This window comes from Mesoplodon mirus (assembly GCF_964341445.2).
Source record: "Mesoplodon mirus genome assembly, chromosome: 8".
Lineage (NCBI taxonomy): Eukaryota > Metazoa > Chordata > Mammalia > Artiodactyla > Ziphiidae > Mesoplodon > Mesoplodon mirus.
This window is the reverse complement of record NC_138984.1, coordinates 14,621,087-14,648,985: the sequence shown is the minus strand read 5'-3', so window position 1 is coordinate 14,648,985 and position 27,899 is coordinate 14,621,087. Positions and strand designations below refer to the sequence as shown.

The 27,899-nt window shown below is 43.1% G+C and overlaps 1 protein-coding gene across 1 annotated transcript in view; it reads right to left on the bottom strand.

Moving 5' to 3' along the window:
• Positions 1-549: 549 nt before the first annotated feature.
• The window catches only part of SERPINE2 (serpin family E member 2), a 75,234-nt gene continuing 47,884 nt past the window's right edge, over positions 550-27,899 (bottom strand). Inside the window, exons 3-9 of the mRNA XM_082631255.1 lie at positions 26,182-26,409; positions 20,165-20,362; positions 9,324-9,522; positions 6,802-6,902; positions 4,712-4,798; positions 2,257-2,340; positions 550-1,307 (exon numbers count right to left, since the gene is read on the bottom strand). Coding sequence (XP_082487381.1) covers positions 1,270-1,307; positions 2,257-2,340; positions 4,712-4,798; positions 6,802-6,902; positions 9,324-9,522; positions 20,165-20,362; positions 26,182-26,409 — 935 coding nt within the window. The 3' untranslated portion in view covers positions 550-1,269. The remainder of the gene's footprint in view (positions 1,308-2,256; positions 2,341-4,711; positions 4,799-6,801; positions 6,903-9,323; positions 9,523-20,164; positions 20,363-26,181; positions 26,410-27,899) is intronic.

Here is a 27,899-nt window from a genome sequence, read left to right as displayed (position 1 = left end):
AGCTCAAAGGTTAAAAAAAAAAGTTCAAAGTTTTGATAAGAAATATTTTTAAAAGCATTTTGATTTAGATAAGACTACCCAAATCTTTAGGAAATTAGTAAAAAAACAAACAAAAAAACAGGCAAATAAAAAATGGTTCCATTATAATTGTGATGAGTTCTCCAAAAACGCAAAAGACCAAAAGCTTGTCATTTCGAAAAACAAAAGCTCCAGCCTATCATCAAAAATGAAACGGTCACTCTTCACTAGGTAACTTCTTTCTGCTCTTGCTGCAAAATTCCTACCTTTGCTGAGAAGCCTCAGCCCTCACCTGAGGAACCACAGCTGACATCAGAGATGGATTTACTGTGACAGTGGCTCTACTGAGTGATCTGTAAACTGGCAAGTGCTGGGGCAGGGAACAGTGTCTGATTGCTAGGTTTAGAGGGAAGGGAAGGCAAGGCCAGGGGTTTCTTGCTGTTTGCCTAAGTGCAAAGGTTTTCTAGAAGAGACTGAGGTATTCTTAAAAGGCTATTCTTTTGTTGTATTTTCAAATAGCAGAGAAATGGCTTTTTTTTTCTTCTACTACTCATAACACTTTATTTTTACTTTGTACAAAATACAAAAATGCAAATCCAAAGAGTACAGAACAGTAGTGACAGGCACACTGCACAACAGCAAACCTTGTCTAGCAAGACATTAGTTTTTTAAACTTTATTTTAGTGAATACATGCATTATATAAAACAACAACAACGAAAACACACAAAGAGCCTAGAGATTTTGCTATTTCTATCCCCAAAGTAATTCTTACTATCAAGACTTTGGATGAGACAAAAAAAAAAAAATTTAAAAGGCCAATAATATTTTTTTCATATAAAAGTAAGAGCTACCGTAAAATGTCCTTTTTTCCCTCCCATCACACTGATTAATTTTTTTTTTCTGAAAAGCCACACATATAAACAAAACAAAACAAAGATCCTGAACTGGACAGTAAATACTCAAGAGGGTTGTTGACCTAGGTAACCGCTCAGTAGTTTAAAGAATCTTTTAGACATTTTGAAGCCTTCTATTCACTTCTCAGTACAGTGTTCCAGCCATCTTGCCCTTTTTTCCCTTAACGCCTCCCAGAACAGGAATGCTGCATCATTGAGTCTCTGTTCCTAAGAACTAGTTTTGAAAAAGAAAGTAATGTACAAAAATATTTAACAGAACTATGAAAGATGTAGGAAAGGAGTCTTTTCTTCATAGCAAAGTAGTCTTTGCTTTGCATGGTTCCTTTTATATACTCTTCAAGGTTTGTTTATCTGCCCCATGAATAAAACAGCACCTAGAGAATTAAAAGGAAACAACACATAATTCTATAAAAAACAATCCTTAAAATAAGATGGAAGGTATATTTAAGGGGAGGTTTCTGGGCTGTGTTTAACCCACTGCTCTTAAGTGGTGCTGTCCAATAGAACTTTCTGCAATGATGGGAATGTGTGTATCTTCATTGTCCAGTATGGTAGCCATTGGTCACATGTGCCTATTGAGCCCTTGAAATGTGGCTAGTGTGATTAAGACACTGAATTTTTAATTACATTTCATTTTAACTAATTAAAGTTAAAAAGCTAAGTATCCACATGTGGCTAGAAGCTCCCATATTGGACTGTTTGGCTCGGGAGCACACTAATTATAACAATGAAGATGCAATGAGATAAAAGGATAAGGAACTAGCTTATGTTATTGATTAAAAGCAGAGTAAAAGCTAGACTATGTTAGTTTCTACTCTGTACCAACATGATGACAACGTCTCCACAAAGACAGTCTTAATTATTCTTCATAGCTGTATTAAGAGGTAGGAATTATTGTTATTCTAATTTTAAAGATGAAGCTAAAGGACGGAGCCAACTTTGAACCCATGACTCGTGGAGCTAAGATAGACTGAATGAACAATTCTCAGGTCATAACTGCAGGGTGCCCTTACAAAGGTTGAAGACAGGTAGCTTCCTGCAAAATTTACCTACTGCATTTATTAAAAAAAAAATCAGTAGACGTCAAAATGCCCCTAAGGGCTGCAGAGCTCTTGAGATGTTAACAAAACAAAACAAAACCTAAAATCCTGTGTTTGAAAAATGCTATCACACTCTGTAAAAACAGCCTGATTTTCCTCTCTCTGCGAGGGGCGTGGTACATTACTGAAAGCATTGGCACTTGTTGACACATGGGACAAGGATGAAAAGCAGCGTTGCTGGAGTTAACTAACAGCTAGCGAAAAACGGAGGAGAATCACTTACCTGTAGGATTATGTCGGATGAAAAATAGAAAAGGTCGGTCTACTATAAACCAGGGAGGCGATGACCTTGCAATCAGAATCGCAGCTGCGGGAGGAAAAGGAAAATGTATTGTACGCCCAGCATGAGACCAGCAAGGCAGCACATAATTCAAGGCAGGACATGATTCCTGCCCCACAGGCTAGCCATGTACTAACAGGCCCAGTGGTCACCACTGACTGCACACCTGCCACGGGCCAGGCCCTTTCCATCCTTCCTCCTTTAGTCCACACAAGCCCCATCTCCTTTAATAAACATACATACTCCTTGTAGGGTTTTTATTAGGATTAAATGAAACATATTACAGCTCTTAGAACGGTGTTTGCCACTTAATAAACACCCAACGCATATTCACCGTTATTATGAGCTGTTTTCCATTCATACCATCTTCCTAGCTGATGCCTGGTCCCTGGGCCTTTTAGCTTATCCAAATCCTGTATCAAGGACCCACTCACTTCTCATCCATTTTGTCTGTGCCCTCTTGGAGCACATCATTTAGATTGTCCTCTCACTGGCAATGTAGACTACTCATCTGGGACCTATTACCTTATACTGCTGTTCAACTCACCTGGTGTAGACATTGGACTTAGAAAGCAAACTTATTTAGGCTTATGATCTTACACATGTTTACTCTGTTGTTTACCAATGGTAGGTTTGATGTATAAGCCAGTGATAAGGCCTTGCAGGAGGGTAGATGCCTGGCATAACTGCCCCACGCTTGCTGCAGTGACCCAGTCTTCTTCCTCAATCCCCTGGGAAGCATTAATGACTTGGACTTGATGTTATAAGGGAAACATCAGCAGCTATGCTTGGGTAAACCGCTCAACCCAGGGTTATTAAAATTAAATCAACAGTTAGCAAGTGTTATGGACTGAATTGTACCCCCTCAAAACCTGTATACTGAATCCCTAACCCCAAATGTGACTGTATTTTGAGACAGGGCCTTTAAGGAAGTCTTTAAGCTTAAATGAGGCCATGAAGGTAGGGTCCTAATCCAATAGGACTGGTGTCCTTATAAGAAGAGAGGGAGATGCCAGGGATGTGAGCACACAGAGAGAAGGCCATGTGAGGACACAGTGAGAAGGTGGCCGTCTGCAAGCCAAGGAGAGAGGCCTCAGGAGAAAGGAACCCTGCCAACACCTTGATCTTGGAATTCTATTCTCCAGAACTGTGAGAAATAAATTTCTGTTGCTTAAGCCTTCTAGTCTGTGATACCTTGCTATGGCAGCCCTAGCAGACTAATACAGCAGGGCTGGCCTCAAGCGCATGTGACCTGGGCAGTCACAAAAGCCCCACACTCACAATGGCCCTGCACTTGGTTTAGTGCTCTGCTATTGCTGTCTTGAAATTCTTAATAAGTTTTGAACAAAGGGCTCCATATTTTCATGTTGCATAGGGCCCTGCATCTTAAGTAGTCAGTCCCAATAGTTATACCAATTGGCAAAAGTGCTCAATAACTTTGTCAAAATTTAGATGTCACTTTCTAGGTCTTTGTTTTAAACCCTATTTTAAAGGAATAAAAATTAAATGTTTATTCTAGGAAGGCAATAAAATGTCTATTTTGAGTATAAATGATACCTTTTAATGACCAGAAATATTTGACCTAGTTACAGATATAGCTAAGATATTCACTTTATGAATTCACAGAGTTTGGCCAGATCTACTCATCCAATCTCATGTGGATAATTAGGGGGTACAAAAACCAACCTAAAATTGTTCTATTTTCTCTAGCTTAATTATATAAGCTATTGAGGAGAAAGCAAATGTGGATGTTCTAATTATCAAGGAAGGCTGCATAGCAATCTTGCTGTAATTCAATAGTTGCTTGTTAATTCTTCACTTTGTCCTTCGTCCAGACCCAATTGGCTATTTTCCTATTAGTAGTTGCTATTATTTTAAGTTTTAATGTGAAGATGGGTCTTTTCTGTCAATAAGAATCCACAATATGTTTCATCCTTCTGAGAGCGGGGTCAGTAAACTACCATCCTTAGGCCAAGTCTGAGGGGCCCTGCTTTTATGAAGAAAGATTTATTGGAATACAGCCATGCCCATTTGCATGTATAGTCTATGCTGCTTTCACATTGCAAGGGTAGAGTTGAGAAGTTGTGAGCAACCCTGTATAGCTCACAAAGCAGAAACTATATACTATCTAGCTCTTTATAGAAAAAGTTTGCCAACTCCTGTCCTAGAGGAATTTCTACTGAAGTGCTTTCCTTAATGTAACAGACTCTGAGCTTCGTGAATGCAGATCCTCCTAAACTCACCACTGTCTCCCGAGGGTCAATCCACAGTGCCTGGCTAGAAATAGGGCTCAGGACACATTAGTTAAGTTGATGAATGGACCAGCATACACTTGCTCCCTTCACCAGGACCAGTCCTGCCCAGGGCTTACTTACTTGCTGACCCAGGGCTTACTTACTTGTTGCTGCTGAAGCTTTGGTTCCATCTTCACTGACTTCAATTTTTGCTTTTTGCAAGATGTGAGAAACATGAAGGTTTTCGGACCCTGTTTCCAGAAAATAAAACAAAACCAGCATTTATTTGATATGCAGGCCATCGGGTTAGTGGGGGAAGTAACCTCAAAGCCATGGCAAGCTCCAATTCTTAAAAGGTGTCAGAGGAAGTGACCTCTTACAGTCCTGGTGACCCACATGCCGCAGAGCTGCTGGGTCCGTGAGCCATGGCCGCTGAGCCTGCGCGTCGGGAGCCTGTGCTCCGCAACGGGAGAGGCCACAACAGTGAGAGGCCCGAGTACCGCAAAAAAAAAAAAAAAAAGAAAAGAAAAAAAAGATTCGGAGCAGAGTTTAGGCGCTCCGGAGGGCCAGGCTCAGAAATGCAGCTGTGCCTCTGGGACCTTCTAGTGAATTCACTTTCCTTCTCAGCAAATCTTACCATTCCAGCAACGCCCACTGGGGTTAGCATTCAAGGAGAATGCAAACAGAAGTTAATGGTGACCTTGATGGGACACAGTTCTGATGCAAATGGAGAAAGTGCTTTTTGGGTCATCTGTACTGATGCTCGGCTCTAATGTGACCAATCATGAATGAGAGGCACGTTTGCAGGGACTACGTCACCTGCACGGTGAAACAGAGCCTCTCAGGAGAATTTCTAGCACCTCGTCCTCCCTCTGAACACCTGTGAACGCCCTGCGACTGCTATCTAGTATTTAAGCTACAAAGCTAATCCTGAAGGGGAAAGGGCAGGTTAAAACAGTGCTTCTCAGGGCTTCCCTGGTGGTGCAGTGGTGAGGAATCCGCCTGCCAGTGCAGGGGACATGGGCTCGAGCCCTGGTCTGGGAAGATCCCACATGCCGCGGAGCAACTGAGTCCGTGCGCCACAACCACTGAGCCTGCGCTCTAGAGCCTGTGAGCCACAACTACTGAGCCCGAGTGCCACAACTACTGAAGCCCGAGCGCCTCGAGCCTGTGCTCCGCAACAAGAGAAGCTGGTGCACTGAAAGGAAGAGTAGCCCCCGCTCGCCACAACTAGAGAAAGCCCACACGTAGCAGTGAAGACCGAATGCAGCCATAAATAAATAAATAAATTTATATTAAAAAAAACCCCAAAACAGTGCTTCTCAAACTTCATTGGGATGAGGAATCTTGTTAAAGCAAAGACGCTGATTCAGTAGGTCTGGGTTAGACCCAAAATTGTGAATTTCAAACAAGGTGATGCTAATGCCACTGGATGGGGGAAGAGAGTTTGGTTCAAAAGGGATGAGAGTATCAGAACATCCATGGAGCTTCAGTTTCACCAGGGAAGTCGCCTTAATCCCCAGGACAGGTACTCAGGTGTTCACTAGTAGGCAGCTGAGGTTGGTAATGAACTGTTTCCTTATCACTCAGGAGAAAAACAACATGGAGCACAAATCATGTTTCAGCCATGCCTTTGGCAGGAGGTGGCTATGCTCTAACTTAAAAAGACAAAGGACCGACCATTCAAATATGACTCTAGGAAAAAATTACATGTACTGGCAACTGAAGGGATACTATACCAGCTGTGTCCTAGATGGTTTGGCAAAGGAAAGCTCTAATCAGACTCCTTTGAATTTATATTATTTCAGATTAACGGGTGATGAGATGCCAAAATACCTATCTGAATATAGTGGTACCTGCTGTTGTTTGGGGGAAGTAAGCATTTGAGAGCTCAAAAATCTTGAGTTTGAAAATTTGAAAATACAGGGGAAATGTTTGCATTTGGAAAATGAGAGACATATCTAACGAAGAGCCAAATTTTTAGGTAACAGAGACAACACATGAAATGCTACTTTAAATGTGTGGGATCATGTGCGCTTCACATGAAATGTACATGTGAAATGTAGGGATGGATGACTTATGCTGATTTAAGTGATGAAGGCTCAACAGCATCATTTGGTGATATATCAGATTAAACCTTGGAGAGTTTTATGGCAGCATATTCCTAATTTTGACCTTTTCTTTCTGAACAAATCAGAGACTCAATTTGTAACATATTCCACAAGTTTAAGAGCAAGTTTTAAACTGAACATACTTGTTATTTTTGCAAAATTTGCCTTTGATGGATCAAACATATCGGTGATGCCAAGGACCTTCAGCGGCTCCTTCAAATCTGTTTGTGCTACAGCTGTGAACCTAGCACGAAAGCAGAAAATAGGGGGAAAATCAATACACTACAAATGATATAAAATGATATAATCAGTGCCAGTGGAAAAAAGGTTTACAAACATATCCTTTTTAAAGTACACTCTGAACACCTATATCTTTAATTTTAATCCCAAGATTTAAGTACCAGTTAAGTAGAGAACAACTCATCTCTCAAACACATACCTGGCAAAATAGCATGGTATCAGCAAGTAGGGGTGTCCTTACCCTCATGGGCAACAGGCTCCCCATTCCAGTCCTAGGAAGATCTACAGAAGCACTTTTTCTTATGCTGATGGGGAGATGCAGGGTTGCAATAGGGAAGAGCCTTTGTGTGCTATTACAAGTTAATCATTAAAGGGATGTTGCCTATAAGCTTAAATTACACATAAATGGCCCATCTCTGGGAACCCTGCCTCCCAGGTAATGAGCATTAAGCTAAAATACTTTTGTTTAGCTCACAGTAACTATCCTGACCAGGCCCACCTGTGAATGACTGCAGGAAGGAAGAAATGAACACATCTGCTCTGGAGGCTGATGGGAACCAGGAAATGTTTGACTTTACTCCCTCCCCTTTTAGTATAAAAGAAGCCTGGACTCTAACTCAGGCAGGATGGTTCTTTGGGACACTAGTCCACCATCTTCTCAGTCTGTTGGTTTTCTGAATGAAGTTGCTATTCCTTGATATTGCTTGATTTACTGGTCTGTCATGCAGCGAGAAATACAAGCTTGGACTCGGTAACAGGGTGTTGATGAGTGTCTGGTATTCTGGAATATCTACAGTTCTTCCCCATACTCAACCACAGAGCCATGATCTTGGTTGCTATAAGAGCCACCATACTTACTGGGATCAGGGATGGTCAAAAGAGAGGAAATACATTCCTGCTAGTTCGTGTTGGGATTCTGGAAGCATTTTACCATCATAACAAGGGAAAACATTAGGAATGGTATTCACTTGGGTTTGATATGGATTTCTTGGATATTTGTGGACTATCTGGCATTATAGCTATAGATATGTAAATGTCAGTTATTAAATCTATCATCAGAGAATGTTTTACCAGATTTTATCACATCCTGTGGGAAAGCAGCAAGGCTAAGTGAGCAGATTCTCATCACAGATGGGCTATTATGGTAATTTATATGGTAATTTACCATTATAACTATAATTTATGTACATCACCAGCTTCTTCATCTATGGCAAGCACTGCCTATGTGAAGGCTTATTTTACAACAAAAAGAAATACTCGGGCTTCCCTGGTGGCGCAGTGATTGAGAATCTGCCTGCTAATGCAGGGGACACGGGTTCGAGCCCTGGTCTGGGAAGATCCCACATGCCGCGGAGCAACTAAGCCCGTGAGCCACAACTACTGAGCCTGCGCATCTGGAGCCTGTGCTCCGCAACAAGAGAGTCCACGATAGTGAGAGGCCCGCATACCGCAATGAAGAGTGGCCCCAGCTTGCCACCACTAGAGAAAGGCCTCGCACAGAAATGAAGACCCAACACAGCCAAAAATAAATTAAAAAAAAAAAAAAAAAAAAGAAACACTCTTGGGAGAATTACTAATACTCATAAGAATTACTAATACTTATTATGAACATACTCTTCTGATTACTTAACTCAGTGGCTAGAGAATTAAAAGCTATTAGAACTGGAAGGTGTTGCCACCACCACTGAGGCCTGGGTGGTTTAAAGCCCTGGGTACTGACAAAACAGTAATGTTGAAAAGTTTATAAAAAGGGGACATTCACTGCCTGCTTCACAGATCTGGGCAAAGTATCCTCTGACCTGTTAAGAAATTTAGGAATCAGACAGAACTTGGGATTCCTTTCCCCTTGGTTTCAAGTCCTAACAGTTCAGGTTTCATTTGTATTATACTTTTAGGGTATAATAGAAAAACTGCCCTAGATACTAATGTAAGAACTCTGCCTGGGTGGCTTCAGAATATTTGCTTATTACCTACCTTTTGGACCTTGACCTTTAGCAACTTCCAGCTAAAGCTTAAGTACCTAAGATGAAACTCCTGATCAAAACTCACGGAGCACTACTAAACTTCACTGTATTTTCAGCATACTATCAGATGATGATATGCATCTGCTTCTCAGTCTTTTGAACAGTGACCTATATTAAAAGCCCTTGTAGTGGCACAAGAGCTGTAGTCTTGGGGAGGCTTAGAGACCAGGCTGCCTTCTTTCCTTCCCCAATGTCACTACCCTTCCATGTAAGAGGCACAGGGATTGAAAACCAACTTTTACAAAAGCACAGCCTTGTAGTCCCACCATCCTATTTCTGCAAAATAAGGCAGGTTTCATGATATGTCTATTTCAGCATTCAGTTGTCCAGTATCTGACACAATCACTCCCAGGGATCGAGTAGTCCTGTTGTTTTCTCTTTTAGGGAAAGGGGTTACTTACTTGGGCAGGATGACCTGCACCCTCTTGGGCACCATGGTGCTCATCCAGCTGTCTATGGTCTTGGTGCTGATGTGCGGGATGATGGCCGAGAGTGGGGTGGAGCTCTCTGTCGGCAGCGCAATCAGCATGCTGATGCTTTCCCCATGGTAGGGCAGCTCGATAAAGTTGTACCATAGGTCACTGGGGGTGCTTGTAGACCCTAAAGAAATCAGAGGCAGGTTCAGTGCATCCTTGGTGACTTCCAGAAGGGGCATGAATGGTTGCTGATCTCCAGGGTAGCTTCAGAGGGAAGAGAGCAATTCAGGTTGAGAACTTCCCTATTCTAAAAATAGCTTGCTTAAAAAATCCTCAACAAAATACTAGCAAACAGAATCCAACAACACATTAAAAGGATCATACACCATGATCAAGTGGGATTTATCCCAGGGATGCAAGGATTCTTCAATATACACAAATCAATCAATGTGATAAACCACACTAACAAACTGAAGAATAAAAACCATAGGATCATCTCAATAGATGCAGAAAAAGCTTTTGACAAAATTCAACACCCATTTATGATAAAAACTCTCCAGAAAGTGGGCATAGAGGGAAATTACCTCAACATAATAAAGGCCATACATGACAAACTCACAGCAAGCATTGTTCTTAATGGTGAAAAACTGAAAGCATTTCCTCTAAGATCAGGAAAAAGACAAGGATGTCCACTCTCACCACTATTATTTGACATAATTTTGGAAGTCCTAGCCAAGGCAATCAGAGAAGAAAAAGAAATAAAAGGAATACAAATTGGAAAAGAAGAAGTAAAACTGTCACTGTTTGCAGATGGTATGATACTATACATAGAGAATCCTAAAGATGCCACCAGAAAGCCACGAGAGCTAATCAGTGAATCTGGTAAAGTTGCAGGATACAAAATTAATGCACAGAAATCTCTTGCATTCCTATACAGTAACAATGAAAGATCAGAAAGAGAAATTAAGGAAACACTCCCATTTAGCATTGCAACAAAAGGAATAAAATACCTAGGAATAAACCTACTTAGGGAGACAAAAGACCTGTATGCAGAACACTATAAGACACTGATGAAAGAAATTAAAGATGATACAAACAGATGGAGAGATACACCACGTTCTTGGGTTGGAAGAATCAATACTGTGAAAATGCTACCCAAAGCAATCTACAGATTCCATGCAATCTCTATCAAATTACCAATGGCATTTTTTAAAGAACTAGAACAAAAAATCTTAAAATTTGTATGGAGACACAAAAGACCCCAAATAGCCAACACAATCTTGAGGGAAAAAAACGGAGCTGGAGGAATCAGACTCCCTGACTTCAGACTATACTACAAAGCTACAGTCATCAAGACAATATGGTACTGGCACAAAAACAGAAATATAGATCAATGGAACAGGATAGAAAGCCCAGAGATAAACCCACACACCTATGGTCAACTAGTCTATGACAAAGGAGGCAAGGATATACAATGCAGAAAAGACAGTCTCTTCAATAAGTGGTGGTGGGAAAAATGGACAGTTACATGTAAAAGAATGAAGTTAGAGCACTCCTTAACACCATACACAAAAACAAACTCAAAATGGATTAAAAACCTAATGTAAGACTGGACACTATAAAACTCTTAGAGGAAAACATAGGAAGAACAAACACTCTTTGACATAAATCACAGCAAGATCTTTTTTGATCCACCTCCTAGAGTAATGGAAATGAAAACAAAAATAAACAAATGGGACCTAATGAAACTTAAAAGCTTTTGCACAGCAAAAGCAAGACAAAAAAGACAACCCTCAGAATGGGAGAAAATATCTGCAAATGAATCAACGGACAAAGGATTAATCTCCAAAATATATAAACAGCTCATGCAGCTCAATATTAAAAAAACAAACAACCCAATCCAAAAATGGGCAGAAGACCTAAAGAGACATTTCTCCAAAGAAGACATCTAGATGGCCAAGAAGTACATGAAAATCTGCTCAACATCATTAATTATTAGAGAAATACAAATCAAAACTACAATGAGGTATCACCTCACACCAGTCAGAATGCGCATCATCAGAAAATGTACAAACAACAAATGCTGGAGAGGGTGTGTAGAAAAGGGAACCCTCTTGCACTGTTGGTGGGAATGTAAATTGATACAGCCACTATGGAGAACAGTATGGATGTTCCTTAAAAAACTAAAAATAGAATTAACATATGACCCAGCAATCCCATCACTGGGCATATATCCAGAGAAAACCATAATTCAAAAAGACACATGCACCCCAATGTTCATTGCAGCACTATTTACAATAGCCAGGTCATGGAAGCAACCTAAATGCCCATCGACAGATGAATGGATAAAGAAGATGTGGTACATCTATACAATGGAATATTACTTAGCAATAAAAAGGAACGAAATTGGGTCATTTATAGAGACGTGGATGAATCTAGAGACTGTCATACAGAGTGAAGTAAGTCAGAAAGAGAAAAACAAATATCATATATTAACGCATATATGTGGAACCTAGAAAAATGGTACAGATGAACTGGTTTGCAGGGCAGAAATAAAGACATAGATGTAGAGAACAAACGTATGGACAGTAAGGGGGGAAAGCAGCAGGGGGTGGGGGTGGGGGTGAGATGAATTGGGTGATTGAGATTGACAGGTATACACTGATGTGTATAAAATGGGTGACTAATAAGAACCTGCATTATAAAAAAAAATAAAACAAAATTCAAAGAAAATAAATAAAAATAAAAATAGCTTGCTTACAAAGTCAAAAATAAGGGCAATTATTTCTTCCTTCCCTGGTAAAGAATTCTTTAGTCTAGACACGTCTTAACAGAATGTCTTTGGCGGTCACTAAAGTCATACAAATTCTGTTGAGTAGAATTTAACTAGATCACAAGGCACTTAGAATACAGTGCTTTGCAAGTTGACCCTTATCATATGGATGAAGGAATGAATCTGAGCTGCCTAAGAATGATTCTTTGGGTGGCGTCTCCGAAGGCATGTGAAGAGGAGGGAGGAAGGGTGGGGGTAAACAGCTTCCACTGTTTAGGGTCCACTCTGTTCCAGGCCCACACCAACAACCCCAATGCAATTAGCCTCTACAGTGCCCCACGAGGTAGGTATATGCAGTCCTATTTTACAGCTGGGGAGGCTACAATTAGAGAAGTTAAGTAACTTACCAAGGGACACATGGCTAAAAGGTGGACCAGGACTCAGTACGGACTCAGTACGTCTAATGCCAAAGATGATCCTCCTTCACTGCCTGACTTCCTACTCACTCTTCATTCATTCCAGTAACTACCATTACGGCTTTTTGATACTTTACGGTACTTGTGCTTACTGATGAAAACACAAGAAGGATTTAAACCAGCATTTCTCAGAATGTCATCTAGAGAACACACATCCTGCAAGATGTCCGGTAGACAAAACAGATTCCACATCCCAGGAAGTTGAGGAAGCACCAGACACTCGATTCTTCCTGCAGATTCATAATATACACCAATGCTAGAAAGGCTCTGAGATATCCCGAAGAAAACTGTTTAATTCTAGTTATTCTCAGGTTTCCAAAACTAATTTGATCTTAGAACCCTTTTATCCCCATGTAAAATGTTCAAAACATTTAGCAACTGAGCAGCACAGCTGAGCACTGACCATCCGAGTGGACGCAAGTGCAGACATGATAGGAGCTGGAGAGAAGCCCAGGGCATGAGCATGGGGCCCAGAGGGGCCATGAACTCCCAGGAGAAAAAGCCTTCCACAGAGCATGCCTTAGGAGCCCACGGAACCTTTACATTAGACATGCGAAGGGAGAGTTGTAAGAATTAACCAGGTGAATGGAAAACCAGCATTTCTAGATGACGGTGGATGTCTGAAGTGTTTTCTGAAACACTTCCAACTTTTGAAGAAGACCTCGGTGATCTTGCTGAGGTTACTTAACTTCTGTGTGCCTCCTGGTTTGGAGAATGGAGAGACCAGGGATATTGAACTGTGTAGCTCACAGGATTGTTGTGATGATGAGATTAGAATACATATGCGTATAAGGTACTCAGCAGGGCCTGGCCCATGGTGGGTGCCCAGTGAACACTGGCTCCCTCTCCCTCCTCCTCTGAATGACCCAGAAGGGCAACATATTTAAGAACGAGAGAAAAGAGAAAGTGAGTTTCTCTCATGATTGTCACTTGTCTTTTCTTTGGGGATGACTTTGCTAATCACTGCAACTGAGACAAGGAACTTCAGTAAGCCAGTTGTCCATAGACAGGGGTTGGGAGGGAGGCACTGATGGAGATAGAGAGAGAGAGAGAGACAGCGTACTGTGTCTTCGTTATGTAACAAACACTTTTAGCTGTAAAATATGATAAGAATGGTGAAGCTCTTAGAATACGTGACACTACAGGATGACACAACAGCTTCTCCTTGAGGAAGAAATATGCGGGCAATTCATGGGGGTGCTCGGTGTCTCAGGTCCCCATGTGCCGTCCTCGCCTGCAGGGCTGCTCAGGTACCCAGAGTGCCTGGCCTCAGCTCCGGACACACGTGGACTCTCCTTCTCGCCCGGGTCCCATCTTGGGGCTGCCTGAGAGTCCAAGATGGGAGTCTTCACTTTTACTTTTACCGGGCATGATAAAATGGTCTCAGCAGAAACTGAAAAATTGATGGGAAAGTGAGAAAAAAACCCACTTCCTAATAAGCCCTTTAATCCTCAAAGGAAACGTTAGGTTCCTACACTGGTAGAGCTCATTTTTAGAAACTGCGAAAAAGGGACTTCCTTGGTGGCGCAATGGTTAAGAATCCACCTGCCGGGCTTCCCTGGTGGCGCAGTGGTTGAGAATCTGCCTGCTAATGCAGGGCACACGGGTTCGAGCCCTGGTCTGGGAGGATCCCACATGCCACGGAGCAGCTAGGCCCGTGAGCCATAGCTACTGAGCCTGCGCGTCTGGAGCCTGTGCTGCGCAACAAGAGAGGCCGCGATAGTGAGAGGCACACCGCGATGAAGAGTGGCCCCCGCTTGCCGCAACTAGAGAAAGCCCTCGCACAGAAACGAAGACCCAACACAGCAAAAATAAATTAATTAATTAAGAATCCACCTGCCAATGCAGGGCGCACAGGTTCGAGCCCTGGTCCAGGAAGATCCCACATGCCACGGAGCAGCTAAGCCCGTGCGCCACAACCACTGAGCCCGCGCTCTAGAGCTCGCGTTCCGCAACAAGAGAAGCCACCGCAATGAGAAACCCGTGCACTGCAACGAAGACCCAATGCAGCCAAAATAAATTAATTCATTTAAAAAAAAAGAGAGAAAAAAAAAAAAAGAAACTGCGAAATGTGGGAAGTTGTTAATAAATGACTGCTCCGGGGCATGAAATAAGGACCTGGAAGCATTCATTAGCCACTTCTAGAAATGTTTACTGTTCTGAAAGGTCAGGATCATGAAAAATGAAAAGTTAGAAGCTGGGGTGTGTTCGAGGTGGGGCGAGAGCTGCTCCTTCTACCAGGGAATCCAGCCTCGACAGGACCCATCATTAACGGATCAGTAAGGTGAATAACTGCTAACCATTTTGCATCTCGTCACTCACATCTGCCTGACGGTCCATTTCTCCCTGGCTCCAGGTCTGCATCTGATCATGGGAGCTGATGACAAATGCTGGCTCAGCTGACTCCATACACACGCCTCTTCCATGCTTATCTTTACAAAACAACCCCTTTCCTGTCCGTCCACCCAATCACAGAGGTGCTGCTTTCATAGCATGGTTTTAGAGGACAAAGGTTAAAGACACAAGATCTGGAGTTACAGGACCTGGATTTAAATCCTGGCTCAGAAACACGCTAGCTCTGGGACTTCGGCAAGTTCCTGAACTCCAAGTCTTAGTTTCTCTATCTGTAAAATGGGACGTTAGTACCTACCTTACAGAGCTGTTGTGAAAATTAAATGAGATAATACACGCCCAGAGCTCAGCTCTGTGGCTGCACACAGCAAAAACCCTTCATCTATGGGCGTGAGCAGCTTTGTAAGATACTTTGCTTCTTGAGTGTCAGAATCGATCCACCAAGAGAAACCACACCCGCTGCATTGGGGCACAGCTCCCGGGCGGAATGAACCAGGCAGGGAAGGGGTACTTGGGAACCCTGTGTCAGAGCAGGAAGCCTGTCATCATCCCAGACCTCTTCCAGCCCCAGGCCCTCCATCCTTTAACATCTGGGAAGCAGACTGAGTGTTCTTTAATGAAAATAATTCCTGGAATATATAGAGATGTGAATGGAGCAGGCCCATTCATTCTAAAAAGAAGGGAAGAGGTGAAAGGGGAAAATCGGTCTTTTCTCTTAGATGAATCATGATCAACAAAAACCTTTAATGAGACATAACAGGCAAAGAATCAAGTATTGAAAATATGGAGAAGATTTAAAACTTTCTGTAGGTGGTGCTTTGGGGATGGTCCAGTTTTTCTGGAAAGCCCCCTAAAGTACTCTGATTCTTATTTTAAGTCCTACAAGGGAGGATGTATTGACAGCTAGGTTTGCTGAAGTGCAAAGAACTCTTCTCAGCCTGTAAAATCAGAGACAATATTTTAAATATTCAGTATCAGGAAAGCCTTAGAGATGAAAGTCCCTTTAATTACCTTCTACTACAAGGAGCTTTCTGGATTTCCGAGTCTTAAGAAACTGTTCAGGCTATACTTAAGTAGAAATTGAAATATACATTTGAAAAAAAGAACCACAACAAGGAGACCCACTGTATATAGTAGTCTATATTCAGGCTTCAGTGGAAAGGGAGTTTGGGGAGAGTTGATGGGGAAGGAGGAGTGATTTAAGCAACTGGGTGAGTGTGGGAGCCATTTGCTGGGTAAAGGAACACTGTGGGGAGAACTAGATGCCAAGGGCAGGAGTATATTTATCTGTGGAACCAGAACTTAATAGACAACTAATTAGCGACATAATATGGGTATGTAGGTATGAGTTGGAAGATCAGAGAAGAGTGGAAGCTAGAAACATACTGTATATTCATAGACACACATGTATATACACATACATATGTATGTTTGGAATTCTTTGTGGTCTTTTTCAAAGCAGAAAAGTCTCTTAAATCTAAATCCATTACCATAAAAACAGAAAATTTGTAACAAGGTTGATTCAGCAATTCCTATCCAAGGACATTACCTTTAGAAGTTCTGACACAAATATCTAAAGATTTATGTACAAGAATGCTCACTGTAGTGTTGTTATAGGAAAAAATGTAAATGGCCATCCCTAAGGTATTATGATACATTTATAACATTATGGAGTGTTATGCAGCTGATAAAAGGATCAAGTAGTTCCACGAGAATTGACAATAAAAGGTTTTCCAAGATAGACTGTCTGATGAACAAACAGATTACAGAATAGAAATTATAGTGTAGGGCTTCCCTGGTGGCGCAGTGGTTGAGAGTCCGCCTTCCGATGCAGGGGACACGGGTTCGTGCCCCGGTCTGGGAGGATCCCACATGCCACGGAGCGGCTGGGCCCATGAGCCACAAACTACTGAGCCTGAGCATCCGGAGCCTGTGCTCCGCAACGGGAGAGGCCACAACAGTGAGAGGCCCGCGTACCACACACAAAAAAAGAAATTATAGTGTAATCCTATGTATGCAAAAAAGTTGGACAGACAGATTTTACATATCCATAGAAAAAGCCTCAAATGATATCCATAGAAAAAGCCTCAAAAAGCCTAGCACTTAATAGGGGTTTTTATGCTGGGAAATGGGAATATAGAGTAACATTTACTTTCTGCCTTATATACTGTTGTATTTGAGGACTTTGCAATGAATATGAAATACATTTCTACTAATTTTTAAGGCTTTTTTTTTTAATGGAAAAGTCTCTGCCCTCAAAGTGCTTACACTTTATGGGGCTTAAGTCAGAAGAGTTTTCCCCTCCTATTTTCTACCCTCTCCCTTAATGTTATTAAGGAAATCCTCTCAGAGACCTTGATGATATCCTGGAGGAAAAGTCAGGAAGGCTGAAAAATAGGTAAATGGAAAGACAGTGTTTCAGCAAAGTGACCAAAGATGGCGAGGCTTGGCTGAGGTCTCACGAGGCGCTGGGCAGGTGGCACCAGAGGCTGAGTGAGTGAGTTCAGGCAGCCTGGCCTGGCTCAGCTATCAGGACCACCTGCCTCCCATCCCTGGCTGGTCGAGTGGGCCAGACTGCGATGAGACAGGACGAAAATGGGTGACCAGCTGTGTGGTCTATGGTCATGAAAACAAATGACTTCTTGGGGCCACCACAGACTGCTGAACTTTCTCCACAAGAAAAACCTGCCTCGTCTTTCCATGACAAACTGCTCTGCCGGCCAAAGAGGGAAACCTGGGAGCAGATGACACCACTGGACTCTGTCTCCTGGGCCACAAAGGAGCTGGGTTCCAGTCCCAAGTTACTCAGTAAAAACCCATGACACCATAGAAAGGGGTGGGCAGGAAGGATGGTCCCAGACCACTTACAGTGTTTACTTGGCAGGGAATGAGAGCAAGGGGACTTTCACGTTCTGTTCTGAATTCAGTGCAGATCAATCAAGGTCTGACAGCTAACAGACAGGACACCAGACTGGGTCAATTCAGCAGAGTTTAATGAAGGGACCACTTATAAGGCAAGGATAGGGTACAGAGGAGCCATTAAGGATGGTACCCTGGGCTACAAACAGTGGGGCACCATTACCAGCCTTAGCCTGGGCGGGCCAAGAGTAGGGGCTGGTGGCCCAGAGAAAAAGGGCCCTTGGGCAGGTCCTGATGGCCGGAGACCTTGGTGGAGGGATGCTGCGGCCCTGGCGATGCAAGGAAGGGGCTGGGAAGCCAATGTCCAAGCCTGCTCTCCTCCCTTACCCCATCACCTGCTGGTTCACCCCACTAGCCAACCAACAGGAAGCCGGGGAAAAGGGAGCCCACTGATGCAGTCTACTGCGGGTGCAGAAGAGGGTGGAGAAGGGAGGGCATGAATCAGGGAAGGCGGGGGAAGAGATCTCCCACACTGTGCAGCTGTGGAGTTTGAATCTTGGACCATAAGAATGTATTTGTGTCTTACTTTCCATAAGGCACGCCACAAATTCTTAGACAAATCAGTTCTTAATTGAAAAGCCACCTGGATATGTAACTCCCTCTCTGGGAACATCCTATATACTCAAGAAAAGCATCTTCCATTCCTACAAATACAAACATTTTAATCTTTCATGGGAATACCTATAGAAGCCTTGCTGATTTATTCTTTACTGACTTATTCATTATTTTTCAGCAACAGAAACATACAGTAAATGAGGCCTTCTCGTGTTTTGTTTTATTAGATTGTGTACAAAGATTGACCTAAAATAAAATAACTGTGCTTCGGATAGGACCTGGTGGCCATGATAAAATTCCATGACGTCTTCCTGGGCAACGTAATCTGAGAATGAGTTCTGGACAAAAATAGCCTTTCATTGGTCTCAGTTACTTAGCATGCTACCTTTCTACAGGACTTTTTTTTTTTTAATATTTATTTATTTATTTGGCTGCACCGGGTCTTAGTTGCGGCATGCGGGATCTAGTTCCCTGACCAGGGATCAAACCGGGGCCCCCTGCAACAGGAGCGCAGAGTCTTAATCACTGGACTATCAGGGAAGTCCCTCTGCAGGGCTTTTAAATACATATTATCTTGAAAAAATTTATTAAGTGAATGACAAAACTCTACCTGGAAGTTTGATGAAAGACATGGGAGAAGGAAAATGACTTTACTGTGTCCCTAGTATGAGTCATTTCTTATTTTAAAGAATTAGGCAGCTGGAGAAATGTTGAGCAATGCTTTATCTAACATATACTGGATATGCAAAGGGAATACTTGGGACCCACACGTCCACATATAGATTGGAGACATAAAGGCTAACTTATAGAAGAAAAAGAAGTTTAACTTAAACTGGACCACTGATACTTCAACGAAAGTAGGTTTAAAAAACAGTCACCAGCCTTAGTTACCTATGTGTGGTAATGACTACAGAGATGGGTCATTTTCTTTTTCCCCCAACTGTAAAACTGACACATGTTCCTTAAAAAAAATTTCAAACTCAAACAAAGAAAAATAATCATTTGAAATACTACCACTTATTTTATTGAACATCCTCCAAGACATGTCTGTATGAATATATAGAAAGTATTTTACATAAATGAGATGAAACAGCATCTGCTGTTCTGTAACTTGTTTTCTGAAATCAACCACATATTATATAACTTTCTACTTATATAAATCTAATTATCATGTGTGTTCCACTACATGTACATATATGGCTTCTATTTATTTGCTAGTGTATGATTATCTTCATATTATAAATTCCTTGGCGTGAGACTGCTGAGGCGGGGCTTCTAGGAAGTCCTCCAGGCCATGGCTCCCCACCACCAACAGCACCCAAGGGTGCCACGTGCCCCCCATACCAGAGCCACGACTGGGCTTTGTCAATCTTCGTAATTTTTGCTAATCTGATCAGTGGAAAAGAAATCTAATTTTTACTTTTATTTTTGATTTGGTAATGTAAGATTGCTAATGATGACTTGATAATGCATGCAATACGTTTCATGTCCATTTATACTTCTCATTTTGTGAACTGTCCTGTCATCTTTAAATTTCAACCTAAAAGCGTTACATGTGTTATACATTAATACATAACCTTTGTAAATAATGCAAAGACCTACCATGAGCTTTTAAAAAATCCTGCCCTCTCCTCCCCTGCCCTTTATAAAATATAAAAAGGCAGATTTGCTCTTGAACTAAGTGACAGCACCCGAGGGCCTTTCTGCGGCTGGCACATTCTAGGACAGAGCCTCACTGGGTGTGAACTTACCGCACCGGAACACGGAGAGTTGGGCCAGCATCGGCACTTGGTAGGATTTCCCATCAGCTGCCACAAACGTGCGCTTCTTTGTGTTCTCAGGCTGAAACCGTGATTTCCATAAACCCTTAAAATACACTGCATTGACCAGGACCAGTCTGGTGAGGACACCGTCGAGAAGATCCGGGGACAGCAGATTGTCGATCATACCTGTGCAGAGAACAGACACAGAGGACACTCAGGACTGGCAGTCCATTTGGGGGCAAAAGGCAGCTGCAGGATCGGGGGGAATGAAAAATCTGAGACATTTTAAGATTCAAAGATTTGTAAAATTTAAAACTTCGAAGATTTTTAAAATTTAAAATTTCAAAGATTTTTAAAAGAACGTTTACAATATCCTCTTGTCCCTTCTACTTTTTTTCCTCACTAAAAATTAAAAGCTGAAAACAAGTTAAAAATCAAAGAACCAGAAAAGACTTCAGAGACCCTCTATTTAGGGTTACCAAACTTTTCATCAAGAAATTCTTTTATAACTGATTTCCCATAAACCCCATATTTTAAGAACATTTTGCTCATCCGCATAAGCTATACTTAATTCATGATTAATTTCTCTGTTTTTGATAATAACTGACATGTATGACTGCCAGTGAGGGCTTTTGGTCAGCACAAGATAAACAGTTGTCGTGTTGCTTTGTTGTAACCACTGGGCTGATTTAATCCCAGTTAAAAATAAAGGAACACTTCAGCCTGTGTAATGTTATCAAAGGCAAATGCTTACTTTCTCTTAAGATTTTAGGAATGTTGAGCATTAGTTTGGAATCCCTGATTATTACACAGCTACTTAAAGAAGAGTTGAGACTAAAATTGGTATCTATATTTATGGGTCAGGGATCCATTTAGGCTCATATTATAGAGATAAAAAGAAATGGGGTCTCTCCTAGAATAATTAATTGTTAAGGAAGATGCTCTTCACAAGATATCAGTATGGTCCAGCTTGTTTGTGCAGGAATTAGGCACACACAACTGTTGCAATTTCAGGATGGTCTTGTGAAGTCACAAAGATCCTTCTAAAGTGCTACCTGTGCTTGAAGCTTTGAATTTTCATTTAGGTTCCTTTTGCTTGGTTTTTGAAGATTCAACTGTGTGTGTGTGTTTGTGTGTGTGTGTGTGCGTGTGCGTATGGGTTTAAGAGAGATCACTAACATTAAAGCTATTAAAAATTAGTTCAGTGTAGCTTTTAGTCCAACTTTTTAAAAATGTTCATAATATAAATGCAAGTTACAATACATTAAACGATGAGAATAAAACCAACAGCTTCTGAAGAAGCAAGAATATCTGATTCAGCAGAGAGAGCTTTAAGTTCTTTGAAATGAAGCTCAAGAAGATTTGGAGGTACAATAAACAGATGTTTACATCAGTCATGGTAAAGAAGCACACTTGGAGGATTCCCTGACCCACAGGGCGCCCAGCAAGTCAGTGTCATCATTGCTCATTACTTACACAAGGGGGCACCAACGCCACCTTACATCAGGATCTGGAAGGAAAATACATACGATATAAATAGCCATCGCTCAAAGCAAAGCGACTTCTGTGAACAGACTCTGTCCTGTGGGAAGGAAGTGAGAACTCTGTGCTCCAGTGATAGCAAGCTCTTGAGAGTTGGTTTCCCAATAGCGAAGGCTGTGTTTTGCCTTTCTTGGGACCATTACCCAGTCCAATTCCTACTTGCCTTTGAGACATAGCTCAGTGGCCCCCTCTTCTTATATCTCTTCTCTGTCACTCCTCCCTATCTCCTAGAGTTTCCATAAAGCCCAATGCTCAGCACCACCGTTACACTGCGGTATTTTATTCTAGCCAAATGTAGCATCTGTCTCCCTCAACTAAACTGTGAGCTGCACAAGAGCAAGAACCCTGTCACTCATCTTTTAAAAATCACACCAAGATTCTAGGTTCACTATTCTGTTGTTGCACACCGAGAGTCTGAAGGAATCTCTTCTGCCCTTTTTTCCTAAGGTAAATAAAGCCTCTTGTCGCCACTGGTAGGACTAAGATATAATAAGGGGGCACAAAGAAATAAACAGAAAGGATAAAAGAGAAGTGTAAGAAATGCATGGTTTAGAGGCAAGGAGGCACATGGGGGACCTGCCATCAATAACTGCCATAAACATGCATCCATCACCCATCCACCCATCCATCCACACACCTACTCATCCATCCATCCATGTATCCAGTCTTTGATGTCTACCTGAGAAAACAAAACAAAATAAAAATAAAACCCGCCCTTCCAAAAGCTATAGATTAGAGAGAAGTGGAGGCTGATATAAGTGACTTGGAAATGCAATTGTAATAAATATCTTCAAGTGAAAGTACTTAAGGATGTGAGGGCAAATAAGAGGGGGATCTGGTCTGGTGGATGAGGTCAGGGATGGATGGATTCCTTGAGGAAGTATTACTTGAGCCAAAAGCTATAAAAATAGCTCACATTCGTTGAACATTTGCAAAGTGCCAACCACCTTGCTAAATGACTTATGCTTATTATTTATAGTCCCATAACAACCTTAATGTTATTCTAACAATTCTAGTAGGTACCACTACTATATCTCCATTTTACAGAGGAGGATGCTGACGCACAGGGAGGTTAAGTAACCTGCCTAATGGTACACAGCCAGCAGGTGGCAGAACTGAGGTTCAAACTGGGCACTCCTGCTTGTAACTATTACGCCATTCATGAGATAGTGTGAAATGAATAGGCAAAGGGCGACGGGGAAGGAAAGCATTCCAGATAGCAGGATGCACCGGGGCGGGGGAGGGGGCGGGGGTGTGTGTTCTGTGACTGGAGAGAGGATGGCGAGTATGAGAGTTGGGAGGAAGCCCGCATGGTTGGGGCTGAGGCCGCAGAGCGGTGGCAGGACAGCCCCAGCCAGGCCATCACCACATCCCTAGCACACTGGAAAGGCTCCCCCACTCTCCGCAGGGCAGGATCTGTCATCATGCAGCAGCCTTCCACACGTGGACAGTTTGATCACCAGGGTCCTTCTGACACCTCGCATATACACAAGCGCCTCTGAGCGGGCAGTTTGGAAATTTGTGGGAGTGTTTCTCGTTGCAAAGACAGTGGCCAGAGATGCTACACGTCCTGCAGTGTTCAAAACAGCCCAAACAATGAACTGTCCTGCTTTCAAATGCCCTGCTGCATAGTCACGTCCGTGAGAAACCTGCTGCTTGTCATCTGAGCCCAGAACCTTATTCTTTTTCCGGTGTAAACACAAAGTATCTTTTATTTTGCATACTTTTAATGTATGCTGAATTTGTCAGGAATGTGACTACCACGCAAACCAAGTGGAGCCTGTACTTGTTTTGCTCGGAAATTTACCAAGAGTTTTGCAGCGTTTTAGAAAAAAACTGCCTCAACGATGGTAACACAGCCTGTGGTTTTTGTGTCGCCTGTGCAGTGTGCCTGTCTCGGTCTGCTTTTGTGGCTGTCAATTCACAGTCAATGTGAATGTCAATTCTTATTCTAAGAATTTGACTGTTGCGTATTCAGGAGTGGCTGTACCCAAGGGTTTACCTACTGAACTACATCTATAAATAACTTTTGTTTTTCCTGGTATTACAGTTTGGCATTATATTAATTTTTTAAAAATTTGTGTACATGTGCATAGGTTATATGAGCTATGAATTTCATTTCAAGAGAGTAAACAGAGTGAAAATCTTTGTTTAACAGCGGGAGTTAGGTCTGCAGGGTTGAAAATCACTTTTCTAGCCTCATCGTTTTCCCTTCCCCGGTTGCTGTGAGAAATGCATTGAGTCAGTGTGTGTTCAAGTGGTTTGAAACGGTCGGGCGGCATCCTGAGGGACTTACTACTCCCAGGACACAGCAAAGAAGAAGGCTGGGTGGGCGCTGACACGTCACATCATGCAGCTACCAGCATCTGAGGGCCATCAGCTTCCTACCTCTGTTCTTAGCCCTACAGGCTCAGAAAAACACACTGACCCCCTCCCATTTGCTGGTCTCCTGCATTTCTGTTGTGAAAGGCCTGGACCCACTGACTGCTCCGCCCTTTCTCTCTCAGAGCCCCACGGCTCAGTCCACCTGATCATTTCGTGGTTTCAGGAAGGGAGCCCAGGTTGCTCCGTGCAGGATCCTGTTGAAAAGGGACGTCACAGGTTTACCAAAACCACATGCTGGCTCTCCTCCACCTTCCAGAGCATTCTCCATCCGGCTCTTCTCTAGCCCCTCACATGGTTTGCAAATATTCACATCTACAAGTCTGGAGGGAGACTGGGGGAGGACTTGCTTCAGTGCAGAATGCTAGGTCCCTGCCTCAGAGATTTTGCCTCAGTAGATTGGGGTCCAGAGATCTGCATTCTTTTTTTTTTTTTTTTTTGCTTGGGATCTTAGTTCCCTGACCAGGGATTGAATGCGGGCCCTCAGCAGTGAAAGTGCTTAGACCTAACCACTGGACAACCAAGGAATTCCCCAGAGATCTGCATTCTAAACACACCCCCCAGGAACCACGTTTGAGAGACATGACCCGAAAAGCCAGAGTTTCCCCAAGTTTTGTCTTTGGGCTTACTCTCCTTATTGAGTCCCTTTTGCTTCCACTCTTGTGACTTTAACTCTCCCCTTCGGTGAAAAATGGATCCCAAATCTCTATTTCTAGCCTTAAATTTCCTCCGATGTTCTGGACCTACCTCTCCCTCTGAATGTTTCCACCTGAACCTGAAGTTTACAAATCAACAGGCTAAAAACACTGATGTTAGACATTTCTTCACTTTCGTGGAGGGAGAGATGCACGTACACAAGTAATCACACAGTGTGGATGTGCTCTAACGAAGGGTGCAGTATGGATAAGTATATGCACATCATAACCGGAGGGGGCACCTACTTCCTGGGACGACAGAAGCAAGAAGCGAGGAAGGGGAGGGGAGAGGGAAGGGGGAGGGGCATCATAGGGGCAGGGGGTTAAGAGGAACAAACTATTATATATAAAACATGCTACAAGGGCTTCCCTGGTGGCGCAGTCTGCCTGCTGATGCAAGGGACACGGGTTCGCGCCCCGGTCTGGGAAGATCCCACATGCCGCGGAGCGGCTGGGCCCGTGAGCCATGGTCGCTAAGCCTGCACGTCTGGAGCCTGTGCTCTGCAATAGGAGAGGCCACAACAGTGAGAGGCCCGCGTACCGCAAAAAAAAAAAAACAAGCTACAAGAATGTATTGTAGGGCTTCCCTAGTGGTGCAGTGGTTGAGAGTCCGCCTGCCGATGCAGGGGACACGGGTTCGTGCCCTGGTCTGGGAAGATCCCACATGCCGCGGAGCGGCTGGACCTGCGAGCCATGGTCACTGAGCCTGCGCGTCCGGAGCGGAGAGGCCACAACAGTGAGAGGCCCGCATACTGCAAAAAAAAAAAAAAAAAAAAAAAAAAAAAAAAAGAATGTATTGTATAACACAGGGAATATAGCCAGTATTCTCTAATAACTATAAATGGAGTATAACCTTTAAAAACTGTGAATCACTGCATTGTACACCTGTACCTTACATAATATTGTACATAAATTATACTTCAATGTACAAAGAAAGTGGCAAGGAAGGTGTGGGGAGAGCTCAATCCCAAATCTTAAAGGCTGAGAAGCACATTCTGGGCAAAGGGAATGTGGATTCAGAGTAGGAAGGAATGAGCACTAAAACCTTTGAAACAAACAAGGGCCTGTGGGCAGGGACTCCGGAGATGAGATGCTGCGAAGAAAGAAGAGAGTCTGCAGAGCGGTATTCCGCCCTGCTGCCCGAGAGCCACAGGGAGACAAGTCCCCAGGGGCCACAGGTGATGGCGGCAGGAAAAGGGTAGGAAGGCGGACTGAGCCCTGGGGCTCTGAGAGAGAAAGGGAGGAGCAGTCAGTGGGTCCAGGCTTTTCACAACAGAAGGGCCACTGGACATGCAGGCCCCGGTGAGGGTCTCAGAGCCGAACTCGGCTTTCATTCACAAGGTGGAAAATGACGCCCGCTCATTCCCGGGAACCGTGGCCACTCACCCCTGGTCTCGTTCCTAACCCACACGTTGATGGAGTCACAGGCGGAGGCGGGGTCTTCGAAGTTCGCGTTCCGGACCTCACACTGAAACACGTCTTTGTTCCTCGTGACGAAAGGCACTTCCATCTTAAAGCCATTCTTCACAAACACGGCATTGGCCACCGTCACAATATCTTTATTCTTCTTGGAGACGATGGCCTTGTTGATCTTCTTTAACACTTTACCGACTCCTGAAGGAGAAAGGAGAAAATGCAGCAATATTTCCGCAAGAATCTAGGAAGGTTATTATTTTTTTTAATATCTTCTATATTATGACAAATAAGAACAGTATAAACAAAACTAGTATGAGTAGCAAGAGACGAAATCATCTGCTTTCTCAGTGGCCTTCTGTTAAGAAAAGGGAGGGCGTAGAATGAAGTATAACTATTAATAGCCCCTAAAGATCAATTGCACTTCCAGCCTCAAAGCAGGCAACTTCCAGGCCTTCTCCACAACTTCCCCAAGTAGACCTGGCTCTCCTGGAAGGCTTTCCTGGCACCAGGTCAATAGGGAAACCGGAAAGCTCTTCAGTTACGTAGCCACGGGGGAATAAACCAAAGGACTTTTCCTAATGCGTCTCTCTTTCTTAACAATCTTCAGCGCTATTTCCTTTCTTGCCAAAGATTCCACAACACGATTTTTCTCTATTTTGGGGAAAAAAAGGTATAAAGTTGAGCATCCGAAAGACTATAAAAAATGGCCATGTGCCACCATCCAAGAACAAGGTGATTTTTACTTGATATGAAGCTCACAAAGTAAGGGAATTCGGTTAATGGCAATGTAAGCTTTATTTTACGCAGGCTATTCATACATGCTCCATTTAGTTTCAGAGCATGGAAAAGAGGGAAATAAGTTGTAAAGGATGAAATGCGTTCTTACAGAGAGCTCAAATTACAGATCTGTCTTACTTGCTTGGGGTCCTTTCAAAATGACACTGTCCTAAAACAACCGGCAGAGTCACCTTGACAATCCCCTGGAGAGCTGACCTGTCATTCTTTTTTTTTTTTCCATCTTTATTGGAGTATAATTGCGTTACAGTGGTGTGTTAGTTTCTGCTTTATAACAAAGTGAATCAATTATACATATACATATGTTCCCATATCTCTTCCCTCTTGCGTCTCCCTCCCTCCCACCCTCCCTATCCCACCCCTCTAGGTGGTCACAAAGCACCGAGTTGATCTCCCTGTGCTATGCGGCTGCTTCCCACTAGCTATCTATTTTATGTTTGGTAGTGTATATATGTCCATGCCACTCTCTCACTTTGTCCCAGCCTACCCTTCCCCCTCCCCATATCCTCAACTCCATTCTCTAGTAGGTCTGTGTCTTTATTTCTGTCGTTCTTAAATAATGGCAGGTAAGAGCCCCAAAGGTTTGGCCCTTTGTGAGGCCTCTGGAGACTACACCCCTCACGGGTTCTGTGGGGCAGGCCCAGTAGGAGGGGGCAGGCACGTTGCACAACGAAGGGACCAGCAGACTTCAGAGCCCAATCCCGGCACTTTGTCCCTTTCACCTCCTCCACGGTCCCCAGTCTCCTGCCCAGAAAAGATCAGGGCAGACCCTCCTCCTGTGCCCCAGACTGTCCTGCCTCTGCCCTCAACCAGAGTGCTGCTTTCTTGAGTTCTCAGAGGCCGAGCCCAAACCAGGACCTGAAAACCCACCCGGGCTCCCCCGAAGAGTCTGT